The sequence below is a fragment of the Triturus cristatus genome, chromosome 10, assembly GCF_964204655.1.
Source record: "Triturus cristatus chromosome 10, aTriCri1.1, whole genome shotgun sequence".
Lineage (NCBI taxonomy): Eukaryota > Metazoa > Chordata > Amphibia > Caudata > Salamandridae > Triturus > Triturus cristatus.
In genome coordinates, this window is record NC_140593.1 from 439,797,427 (window position 1) to 439,810,454 (window position 13,028).

The following is a 13,028-nucleotide window of genomic DNA, read 5'->3' on the forward strand; positions in this document are numbered from 1 at the left end:
TACCACACACACTCTCTCTACTACACACACACTCTCTACTACACACACACTCTCTACTACACACACACTCTACTACTCTCTAATTCTCACTCTCCACCTCTCCGCACGCACACGTATACATATGCATTTATGTATGTGTGTATGTATATATATATATATATATATATATATATATATATATATATTCTGAATATCTATATAAATATAAATGCATACATATACATATATGCATGTTATGTACATGAAATTTTGAAAAACACTAATAAAAGCAAAGCTAAAAAGCCACCTAATTACAAACAGCATTGCTTTAACTTAAACGAGGGCGAGACCTATTGCATTTTCAATGCTTGTTTACTTTGGTTCCATCAAGAAGGCATTCAGATGTGACACATTTGCCATAAATTCTGAATGGTAGCACTCTAGTTCCTCATTAGATCACTGTAGTAAAGCTACTGCTCACCAGGGAAGTCTGCTGCTGGTATTCAAAGTGCATGTTTCAGTCTGCATGTCAGAACTTTTTAATGAAATCGAAGAGGATTTGAGATGTCAAAATGTGTTCTTTTGCAAATTAAATGTTTTAAGTGTTACCACTTTAGTCCAATCAAGATGGTTTCAGGTGTGCCATACTTTTGTCATAAATAAGAGTGTTAGCGCTCTAGTTGTTCTTTAAAACTCTCTGGGATTTCTGTCATTGGGCTATACTTGGGCTACATCTCGGTGATATTTGTGCTACATTTGGGCTCTTTTGTCTCTGGTGGCCATCTTGGGAGACTTGTTATGAAGTTTCCTAATTTCCTCATTTACTACAGTCTCCTCAGTAGGCATACTGTCAGTTTTTTACTTTGATTCAAAGAAGAAGGCATTCAGATGTCACACATTTGCCATAAATTCAGAATGTTAGCACTCTAGTTGCTCATTAGATCACTGCAGTAAAGCTACTGCTCACCAGGGAAGTCTGCTGCTGGTATTCAAAGTGTATGTTTGTCTGCATGTCAGAATTCTTTAATGAAATAGAAGAGGATTTGAGAAGACACTCAATGTGCCCTAATTTTTCTTTCTGCAGCACTAATCATACATTCTATGGCAAAATGAACCCCCTAATTTTGTTCCTTTATAAATTAAATGTTTTAAGAGTTACCACTTTATTCCAATCAAGATGGCTTCAGGTGTGCCATACGTTTATCATAAGTAGGAGTGTTAGCCCTCTAGTTGTTCTTTGGAACACTCTGGGAAGCTGCAGTAGAACACAAAGGAATCAACTGACAGTCTCTGCCCTTGTTGGATGTACATGTTTTACTTTGAATGTCAGACTTCATTCTCACATGACTAAGGAAGATAATGTGAATTTACAGAAAATATGCTCAGTTTAGCTTATAGATCACCTTCCAGACTTCTGTGGGAAAAGCATGTGAAAATAGTTTTCTCTCAAACATGATTCATGATATCCCAGCAGAAGGCTTTTTCACATGGTAAAATCACCTTAGAACATACCACAATTCCTAAAATGAGTATGGTACCATCAACAAATGATTTATAATGTAACTAAAGTCTTAAAACCTTCTATTAACTGCAATGCCTTTTAATGAAGTGCTATCATGTATATTGGTCCCAAGATGGCTGCCAACACTTCTTGGATGAAGTGTTGACAGCCGATCAGATCTCACGATGAGATGTGTGGTTAGGCTCCGCCCAGATATGTGATTTTACTTTTGATTTTCTCAGGAAATACTGAACGGATTTACACCATTTAAGCAAAAGGTACGACTCTGAACCAAGATCTACCTTTCTGCCAAATTTGGTGTAATTCCGTTCAGCAGTTAGGGCTGTAGCTTCGTCAACAGGTCCTATGGGAAATTGCATGGGGAAAACTTATTTTGGGCCCCTCTTTTTTTCTCAGCCCCCGCTTGACGAATCACCACGAAACTTTCAGGATAGGAGCGTACCGGAGCTGGCCAAAAGTTTGGAAAATTTCGCGAAGATTCGTCAACCGGTGCAAGACTTATTGGGAATAGAATGTTGCGGATTTCCTATGGAAAATAGGTCCTAACTAGAACTACCTACTGGCGACCGCCAGTAGGTAATATCAGGAGGCTCGCTTAGTATATGGAGCACACATTTAAGTGAAGCACCCTGCACTAATACAAACAACCCTTATGCTGATTTTAGTGGTCTTAGACAACCATAGAAAGCTCTCCAAATAGTAACTGTGGAGAGCAGGCTTCAGGCTTAGTCCAGAAGGAGTGTCAAGCAGATTGTATTACCAGTACTATTCATATAGTGTAGATTAGAGAAAAAGAACCACACAAAATAGTTATAAAAATATGTATTAATTGTAAACACTCACCAACACATTGGAATGTCTCCACCCTAGAGATATAATACATATAATATTTCAGTAATAGAACATGTAAGTAGCACAAATACACAGTGGTCTCCATGGGGAGACCAAACCATATACGAAAAGTGGAATGCGAACCATGACCTTGGTCAAGACTGGACCCAGAAGACTTAGACGAGCCGGGGACCCAAGGAACCACCCAAGGTAAGTATCTAGGAACCCCACGGAGACCGTGTGCAGAGTGGGAACACGACCGCATGTTCAATAAGTCAATAGGTAAGTTGCTATTGCAGTTTTTAAGAAGGACCCTTCCCAGAGGACCCAGAAGAAACCCTGTGAAAGATAGCGGGTTGGAGAGTCATCCCACCTGTAGAAACCTTGGGAACCAGGATACCTACATAGGTGCGAGGTGATGTTGGAAACTGCTGCAGACCACAATGGAGGACTTCAGTGAAGATGCCTTTGGCGAAGAAAGTAAGAGTCCAGTGGAATCCAAAGGTGGATTCAAGATGAGCGATACCTGCAAGCAGAGGGGACAGTCTATCGCACTCAGGAGTGGCCATGATGCGCAGGAGATGAATGCCCACAGATGTCGGAGATGCAGGAGAGTTGACTGTGCTCTTGGAGCTGCAGCTGTGCGGGCCAGGCAATGCTGTGGAAGACCAGGAGCCATTCACAGGTTTTCCCACGTCGAATGTCGGGGGGGGGGGGGGCAAAATCGGTTGGTGTCTGTCGGGAGCACCAACAAGCCTTGGCAACAGCAACAAATGTATGTGAAATAAGTGCTGTTGGCACTAGCAAGGTCCAAGTGATTCGCCATGAGTAGGTAAGTCGGAGCAGGCCCAAGCAAGCAGGGAATCCTACTGGAGCCAAAGACCCTCAAGCGGTCCCACGGGCTGAAAGCACAGGAGTCGCAAGAGGACCTCCAGCAGCTCACCAAAGGCAAATCTTGGTCGCAAGAGATGCTTGGGGCTGAAGCTTCTTGGAGCCTGAAGATCTCTGGTGAAGTCAACAAGCCTTGGCAACGGCAAGTCGACTAGGTGCACAGGGGTACTGCTCCAGCAGCTCTGAGAGGGATACTGGCTTCAAACTTGCTGCGATGAGAGTACAGGCCTTGGGAGTCGCAGAACTCTCACCTGTTGGTGAACCTTTCAGAGTCTGTAGGAGCTCAGGAACAGCAGACCAGTCTGCTTCGTTTCGGTGCCTGCAGATGCAGGGAAGTGACTCCTTCACTTCAAGGGAGATTCCTTCGGGTGTCTTGTTTGTCCACAGGCCTGTAGAAGAAACTGTATGGAGCACCGGCACAGATGACGCAGAAGACTGGCAGGGCGACGAGACCAGGAGCAGCAGGAGTCTTCCAAGTTGCAGTCTCGGTTCCCAAAGTGAAGCCCAATGAAGTTTAAAGTGCCCAGACGGTTAAAGATGAAGTGGTTTCCGATCTGAATCTTGTCTCTAGACTAATTTAAGGAACTACAGACAGGTAAGCCCTTAAGCACCCTAAGGAAAGGGCTGGGACGATTTGGGGGTCCCTTCCACAGGAAGGGCTTGTGTGTGTGTGTGTGTGTGTGTATATGTATATATGTGTGTATATGTATATGTATATATATATATATATATATATATATATATATATATTATATATTATATATATATATATATAATGTATTGAAAAAACCATAGGTTTCAGGCACGTTGTAGTTAGAAATTAGCATTTAAAAAACCTTAGAAAATCACTGAAAAAAACAATAGGTTTCAGGGGTGTTATGCTTAGTTGGACATTTCACTCGTCCAAAACCAGTGAAATTCCCCCGTTATAGTTAGTTCAGCTAACTATAACTCACGCCCCCGCAATGCACTGCTGATGACGTCACATATTACATCACTCATGACCTGGTCGGTGACATCACTGATGACATCATTCAGTGACTGTTTCTGTAAAGTTTAAATATATATAGGGAAAGGCGTATTGAAGAATGAGTGGGTGTGTAAGTGTCTGAATGGATGATTTAGTAGGTGCGTGACTGACTCCAAGTGAGTGATTAAACTTATCTTACTGAATGCATGGGTTAGTGAGTAAACTGTGTGAATGTCTGTATCTGTCTGTTGGTGTGTAAGCGGCTGCATGGGTTTGCGAATAGCTACTTGAGGGTCTATATGGGTTATTGATTTGTTGTCCGAGTATATGTATGGGTGCCTGAGTGTTTGTGTGGGTGGGGTGTGTGCAACTCTGTACAGAGGTGTGAGTGGGTGATTCACTGGGTGCATGGTTTCAAGAGTGCATCTGTGATCGACTGTATGGGTGGGTGGGTGGGTGAGTGTGTGTATGGGTGTGTTAGTGAGTGAATGTATATCTCAGTTGCATATGTGTGAGTAACTACATATGTGAAAGGCAGTATATGTGTGTTTTGGAATATATAAATGGCTATAACTGAGTGTGTGATTGTGAGTGGCTGTATGGATGAGTCTGCTTTTATCAGTGATTGTATAAGAGCGTAAGTATGTGCTAGTATTTGTATGAGTAAGTGAGCTGGTGTGTGTATAACTGTATAGGTGATTAAATGGCAGTGTGATTAATTATTTGCACGACTGACTAGGTATGTGAATACCTCTATGGATGAGTGGTGGTGTGTGAGTTTCTATATAGGTATATGAGTGCATATGATAGTCCTGTACTGAGTGGCCATAAGTATGAGTGACTGTACAGGTGAGTGAGTGGATGTGTGTGTAAACCTAAGAATCAGTGAGTGGGTATGTAATTATTGGTGTTGGAGTGTCTATGGTTTTGACAATGGCAGTCTGTAATTTAGAGTGGGTGTATCAAAGGTTAATCATAGGGTGTGAGAAGATGCATCAATTTATCACCTGGATGATGTCATCAGTGATGTCATCTGTGATGTCACTGACCATGTCATGAGTGATGTAATATGTGACGTCATCAGCAGTGCATTGCGGGGGCACGAGTTATAGTTAGCTGAACTAACTATAACGGGGGTATTTCACTGGTTTTGTACAAGTGAAATGTCCAACTAACCATAACGCCCCTGAAACCTATTTGTTTTTTCAGTGAATTTCAAAGGTTTTTTAAATGCTAATTTCTAACTATAACATGCCTGAAACCTATGTTTTTTTCAGTGAATTTCAAAGGTTTTAAAATGCTAATTTCTAACTATGCCAACAGAGATAGGACATGTGAAGAAAGAAAAATGCTCCGAAAGAAGCAACAGAAGTCCACAAAGATGAAGAAAATTGCAGGAAGAAGCAAGACGTGCAGAAAGAACCAACAGAGGAAAAGAAAGAGGCCTTGTTGCAAAATCATCCTGTGCCCACAACTTTTTCGGATGGATACTGGTGGTAATTGACTGACTAACCAGGCCTAGAGCCAGTGCTATGCTAAAATACACTTAGAATACAGTGAAAACACCTACATACACTAGGGAACACTATGCATTGCGGTACCCCATTTTTCTCAGCCCCCGCTTACCGAATCACCCCAAAACTTTCAAGATAGGAGCTGTGACCGTAACTGGTCCTAAGTTTTAAAAATCTCGCAAAGATTCATCAACCGGCGCCAAGGTTATTGCGAAAACAAAGCGAGTTTCCTATTGAAACTAGGTCCTAACTATAACTACCTACTGCCAGTAGGTAAAAAAAAAAGATGTGTATATATATATATATATCACATTACTCCACATTGATCCTGGAATTCTGCCTCCCAATACGGACACGAACCAACGATTCTGGTGCTAGATTAGTTTATTGCGATGCCGCCAACGTTTCGGCTCGTCCGCGCCTTCATCACATACATTATAGAGAGAGAGAGACACATCTAGAGAGATTGAAGTTAAACCTTTGTTAGCTGTGGTATTAGCAACAAAAAAGAAGCTTTGGCAGAAAGTGTTTTAGGGTAGGAGTGTGAATTGAGGCAGACAATGAAAATAGTGGAGTGCATGCAGGGATATTGGTTTCTGGTAAGGAGATATTTCAGTTGTGTGTTCTGCTCCTGAAGTAGTGTTAATCAAAGTGATGGATCCCCTCTCCTCATAAATGGTTGACATTAACTCAAGAGCTTCTCTCTTAGGTACTCTGCTTCTAATTATTCTCCATTCTACAGCTATATTTAAAAAGGCGCTCTGGTCCAGTCACCATATCCTGGACCCACTTTAGAAACGCACACAAGCAGGCCAGTTTTCACTTAAAATTGCTTTGCAGTGTGATGCACTGGTGACCTAATTAATAACATTGACCTCTATTGCTAGTGATTTTCAGTGCTTTACCATGACATTACAGAAGTCAAAATGTATTAATTTTGGCTCATTTGTTGCCCGGTATTTACGTTCTTGATTAATGAAGGGAACACATCTCTATGTAAAGGTGGTCGCCAAGACTGTTCTCAATGGGTAAGGGGATAGGTACGTAAGGGGTAGATGAAACCAAGGGGCAGCCACCTGAACGGTCAGGGCACCTGTGATCACCATGCACAGGTAGCTCAATGGGTGGGTGCTGATGATCAAACTGAAAGGATGAAAGTCTAGCCTTGTGCTCAGTGATGGACATAGCCAAATGTAAATCTAAGTGTGCAGCTAGAGGAGCGGAGTGCAGGGCATGCTAAAAGCTTGGCACTGTACACTGAAGGTTGTACATGTCTAAAAGCCACATCAAATTAGTATTTTGGTTTTGGGGCAGAAAAGCGATTAGTTGAAGGCCAAGCATCGTGTCCAGAGTGCCCTGGGCAACAATGTAGTCCTGCACTTTACCTAATGATATTTGCAGAAGGCCTGAGCACCTTCAGGGATGTTGTCATGATTTTTAATTTAAGAGGTCATAAGCAGTTTGTCGGTGGTGGGAGTTGATGCTTCTTAGCTACCTTTACTGGTGATTTCAAGGGGTTTTAAATTTGGGTGTAAATCTGGTTGTTGGTGTTGCAACAGCTCCGGGTTTGGAGATCCTCAACATGAGTTTGGGTGAATCTTTTAATATTTGTTTCTAGGGAATTTGTAAAATCGTACATGCCTCCCAAATCTTTTATTCAAAAACTCAAGGGATTTGCAGATCTGAAAGACACGTTGGGTTAGAGGCTCCTAACGTCGAGCTCCCATCGGTGCCTATCAGGACCAATCTCCTGACTGAGCTGCTGCAGCCTGCAACCTCCTCAGCGGAGCCGCTACTGCCCTTCAACGACGCACTTAGGCATTCTGTTAAGTACCTGGAACAAACCTAACACAGGGTTTCCTGTGGATAGGGGTGTGGCATGTCGCCATCGCCCGGCCCTGGGTGACCCCGGTTTTCTCACCCAATGCCTGAAAGTTTGGTTGTCTAGGCCTCTGCCTCTCTAAGCGCATTCCCTTCTGCTCCTCCAGACAATGAATCAAAAAACCTTGAGCATTTTGGGAAAAAGATTTTCACCTCTGCCAGTTTAGGTTTGCGGGCGGTCAATACTGCATGCTTGTTGGGCCGCTATTCACACTGTGTGGGACACAGTGGCACAGGTGCTGCCTCAGTGTCTGGCAGAAGCCCGGGTGGTCTCCAAAGCCATTACCAAGGGGAGAGATGCTGCGAAATGTACTACCCGTTTTGGTCTTGACACCGCCAACTCCTTCGGCAGGGCAATTTCCACTACGGTGACACTCCGCCGTTCTTGGGGGATGTCCAGAACACTTTGTTGGACATGCCCTTTGATGGCACGCACCTATTTGGTAACAAAGCGGATAGCACATTGGAACGCTTTAAGGACTCCCGGGCTACGGCCCAGTCGTTGGGCCTTGCCACTACGCACACTCCCTTGGGGTCTGCTCTTCGCTCCTTTTGGGGTCAGGGCAGAGGAGCCAAAACTCGTTTCTTTCAGAGCCCCCGGTCTGCGCAGCAACAGTCTCACGACAGCTGTGGACGGGGGCCCGCCGCAGTGTGTCACGGGGCCAGCGGGCGGGTCAGTCCATCACTGCCCCTGCCACCTCTGCCTCCAAACCTTCCTAGTCCGGTGTTTCAGGCCCACCACATGCCAGTGGGCGGCAGGATTCGCCATCACCTCCCCCACTGGCGCACCATCACTTCGGACAGGTGGGTTCTGCAAATAGTCCGGAAGGGCTACTCCCTCCCCTTCGCCTCTGCACCTCCAGCCATGCCACCTCAATACCACCGCATGTCGGGTGATCACTTGGCACTTCAGCAGGAAGTTGCGGCCCTCTTGGCCAAGGGGCCATCGAGCGCGTACCTACGCCAGAAGTAGTTTGTGGTTGATATTCCCACTACTTCTTGATTCCAAAGGACTAGGGCCTGCGTCCTATCTTAGACCTCCGGAACATCAGTCGCTTCCTCCGGAAGGAGAAGTTCAAGATGCTCACGCTTGCTCGGGTTTTGTCTGCCCTAGACACGCAAGACTGGATGGTAGCGTTGGACATGCAGGATGCATATATTTATATCCCCATCCTGCCGGCCCTCTGGCGTTACCTACGGTTCAAGGTAGACCACGAGCACTTTCAGTTGACCGTGCTCCCTTTCGGCCTTTCCAGCACCCCTCAGGTGTTCATGTAAGTGATGGCTGTGGTCGCAGCTCATCTGCGCAGATAAGGGGTTTCAGTCTTCCCCTATCTCGACGACTGGCTGTTAAAGGCGGGCTCGCCCCAGGCAGTTATCTCCCACCTCCAGACTACGGTCGACCTCTTGCATTTGCTGGGGTTCTCCATCAATGTGCCGAAGTTGCATCTGATTCCCTCTCTGAAGCTCCTCTTTATCGGAGCGGTTCTGGACATGGTGCTGTTTCGGGTTTATCCTCCCGAACAGCGAGTCCAGGACATTTGGGCTATGATTCCGATCTTTCAGCCCTTGTCCTGGGTTTTGGTCAGGAAGACACTGTGGCTGCTGGGCCTCATGGCCTCCTGCATCCTGCTGATCAATCATGCCAGATGGCATATGCGGGCTCTGCAGTGGGACCTGAAGTTCCAATGGACGCAGCATCAGGGAAACCTGTCAGACTACGTCCAGATCTCGGAAGGCACTGCACAAGACTTGCAGTGGTGGCTCACGGACCAGCGTTGGGTCAGCGGCACTCTCCCTTCCCCAACCATAGCACACAGTGGTGATGGATGCGTCCCTCCTGGGATGGGGTAGCCACATGGGAGAGGCGGAGCTCAGAGGCCTCTGGTCTCCGGCGGAGTCCAAGCTCCATATCAATCTTTTGGAGCTCAGGGCGATCCAGCTTGCACTGAAAGCATTCCTTCCCTCTGTCCAGGGGAGAGTAGTGCAGGTGTTCACAGACAGCACCACCACCATGTGGTACTGCAACAAGCAAGCTGGGGTGCGGTCGTGGACCTTATGTCGGGAGGCTCTGCGCCTCTGGACATGGCTGGAACGCCAGGGCATTCGCCTGGTGGTTCAACATTTGGCAGGTTCTTTGAACGCCAGGGTGGACGAACTGAGCCGCCGGAGCATGCTGGATCACGAATGGCATCTTCACTCGGAGGTGGTGCAAGGTCTCTTTCACAAGTGGGGAAAACCAGAGTGCTGAAGATCAGACGTGACCGGGCCCTAGTCATTCTTGTGGCGCCGGACTGGGCTCGAAGAGTTTGGTATCCCGAGCTACTCAGTATGAGCGTGGATTCCCCTGTCCGACTACCTCTTCAGGAGGATCTGCTGTCGCAGCAGCAGGGGGCGGTTCTCCACCCGAACCTGTCCAGCCTCCAACTCCTTGAGTGGAGATTGAGCGGCGACAGTTGATTCCTTTTGACTTACCTCCTGAAGTCTGTAATGTGATTCTGGCAGCCAGGCGTCCCTCAACTAAAACGGTATATGCCTGCCGGTGGAATAAATTTGTGGCATGGTGCACAGCGAAAGCTGTAGATCCCCTTTGAGGTCCTATTGTTCCTTCTATCTTTGGACCAGCAGGGCTCTGCTCTGGGCACTATTAAGGGATACCTTTCTGCTCTTTCAGCCTTTCTCAGGCTGCCTGATCAGGCCTCTTTTCAAGTCCCCTGTTGTCCATAGATTTCTTGAAGGCATTACTCACATTTCCCGCCTATTCCTTTTGTTATACCTCAGTGGGACTTGAACCTGGTTCTCACATACTTAATGTGCGCTCCCTTTGAGCCTCTTCATAACTGTCCTTTAAGGTTATTGACTTTGAAAACTGTCTTCCTAGTGGCTATCACCTCCGCTAGGCGCGTGAGTGAACTCCAGGCTCTTTCATGCAAACCTCATTTCCTGGCGGTTCATCCGGACAAGGTTGTGCTTCGGCCACGTCCCTCCTTTCTACCAAAAGTAGTCACTGCCTTTCATCTTTGGGCAAACTGTCCCTCTGCCCACTTTCTTTCCGCCTCCGCACCCTTCCAGAGAGGAAGAGAGGCTCCACCGTCTGGACCCAAGACGTGCGCATTCATTCTACCTCAACTGCACACAACCGTTCCGGGTGGATGACCAGCTCTTTGGCTACGTGGGTGCCAAGAAAGGCCGGGCTGTGCACAAGAGAACTATCTCCTGCTGAGTTGTTTAGTGTATTCAAGCCTGTTACTCTTTGGCTAAAAAGGAGCCTCCGGTAGGGTTGCGCGCCCATTCCACCAGGCCAACAGCGGCTACTACGGCATTGGGACGCGGTGTCCCACTGCAAGACATCTGTCAGACTGCCACGTGGGCCTCGTTGCATACTTTCACTAAGCACTATTGCCTTGACAGTCAATCCCGGAGAGACGGCTTCTTTGGCCGTTCGGTTCTCTGACTTTCTGGTGTAATCTCACTTCGCAGACCTACCACCGGGGTTGGTATTGCTTGGGTATGTGTTCTAAGGTAAGGAATCTATCACTAACATGTCTCTTTCAGATGCACAAGTTACTTGTGTAACAATACATCTGTAAGAGACATTAGTTAGTGATTTCTTACCACCCGCTCATTTTCCCAGTTCTGCGAACTGGTCTCTAGGGTTCAGGTCATCCCTTTCGGGGCCCTAGTTCTATTGCACCAGTAGTCTGTCTCTGGCATGACTCTGCGTTCCTGGCGCGGAAAGTTGTGTTCAGAACTGACGTCCGCGCGCGTGGGCGCGTCTAAGTAACGCCGATGACGTCCTCTCGGCGACTACGACGCCAGCGGCGTACATGGTGCCGCACGATGACACCTACCGACGTGCAGGGGTACTGCTTATAAACTTTCTGGATCCAGTCTGACGCCTGGGGATATTCTAAGGTAAGGAATCTATCACTAATGTCTCTTACAGATATATCGTTACACAAGTAAGTAACTTGTGCTTTAAAAACACTCTGCACTTTAGGGTTTGTAATTACTCTTCAAAGGACGTATAGAAGGCCTTCCTGGTTTGTGGGTTTGAGTCTGCAAAAGTGCTTTCTTTTAGTCCGGAACATAGTCTCCATATTCACTGTGGCTTATGGTCCAAAAATGCTGATGCGTTGCGTTGCTGTATTTTAAATACGTGTTTACATACTCCTGATGCTCATTTGGCCTAGCACTTTTTAGAAATAAAGTTGAGACATGTAGATCTGGAGAAGTGATATATGGGTTGAAAGAAGTTTGATGCTTACATTTCTTTTCTTAAATATTTTTCTAGATCCTGGAAAATTTAACTTCACTCCTCGTCTGTTCATCCTCAGTAGCTCGTCAGGCGATTTTTCGGCTACAGAATACATGTATCCTTCAAGACTTCCCACTGTTGTAAATTCTATGCCATTCCTTCAAGAAGATCTCTATACTGCCCCCCAGCCAGGTATAGAAAAAAAAGTTTGGATAAAAATTACGTTAAGTATTCTATGCTAGTAAGTGTTTCTAAGGAAATATCATGTGTTTATGCTAAAAGCTTGAACAATAAACTTTAATAGTAGTATACATGCGGGGTAAGACAAAGAAAAGCAGCCATAACCCATATTTCTTTGTTTAGAGGTTTTCATGCAACCTGTCAAACTATTTCAACCATAAGGATCAAACTCTGAGATTTGCACATGTTAAAATGCAACATTAATTAGACTGCAGATGTAACCATATCGGATGAGTAGCTTCATCCTAAAAACTTCAGAAAAGTGTTTACTGCTTTGTCTGTCACAACTGCAGTAATATTCCCAGCAGCACTTTTAGCTCAGGCAGTTCCTCTGGCCTTTGTCATCAAAGTAGAGAATCCTGACTTGCATCTTTATATATAGAACTGGAGGTTTGAATATTGTAATTGTATTTATAAATGCTTACTACCCCCGACGAGTAGTTGAAGCTCTTTGATATAGCACCTGAACATGGTAGCTTGACATACTAAAGTTCTTTTATTCAGTTACAGCAAGCATAGGTTCCCGTCTTGTAGGAACTCTCTCATGAACTATCAACAATTTAGATGGCTCAACCTCATACTACTCTGCACTCCCTTGTCTTCCAGGAGCAAAACTAGATCTATTTAAGGTAGCCTGCTATATAGTCTCTAGAAACATTCCTCAGTTTTTGAATGATAAAATCTGACACTTCTTGCACATTTTACTTAGTAATGTGCTCTCTCAATCCAGAAGGCTAAAAGATAGTCTGGTCCATCAGAGCCCCCTTATGGGCACCTTAAGGTTTACGTAATGGACAACCTCCATCAAAAAGCCATGGCCATTTGCCTGTTAAAGAGCCAGTAATAAACAAAACGGTGCATTTAATATACAAACCTATGTGCCTTTTGTGTAATGTCAAGAATGCAAGTGCCAGGTTGAAGTGCTCTTACTCATCATTGCAA

At 45.5% G+C, this 13,028-nt stretch overlaps 1 protein-coding gene across 36 annotated transcripts in view; it reads left to right on the forward strand.

The window, feature by feature from the left end:
- Positions 1-13,028, forward strand: part of SVIL (supervillin) — a 635,411-nt gene that overhangs the window by 582,652 nt on the left and 39,731 nt on the right. For all 36 annotated transcript variants that reach the window (XM_085631809.1, XM_085631813.1, XM_085631820.1 and 33 more), the window contains one exon: positions 11,883-12,038. In XM_085631809.1, coding sequence (XP_085487935.1) covers positions 11,883-12,038 — 156 coding nt within the window. The remainder of the gene's footprint in view (positions 1-11,882; positions 12,039-13,028) is intronic.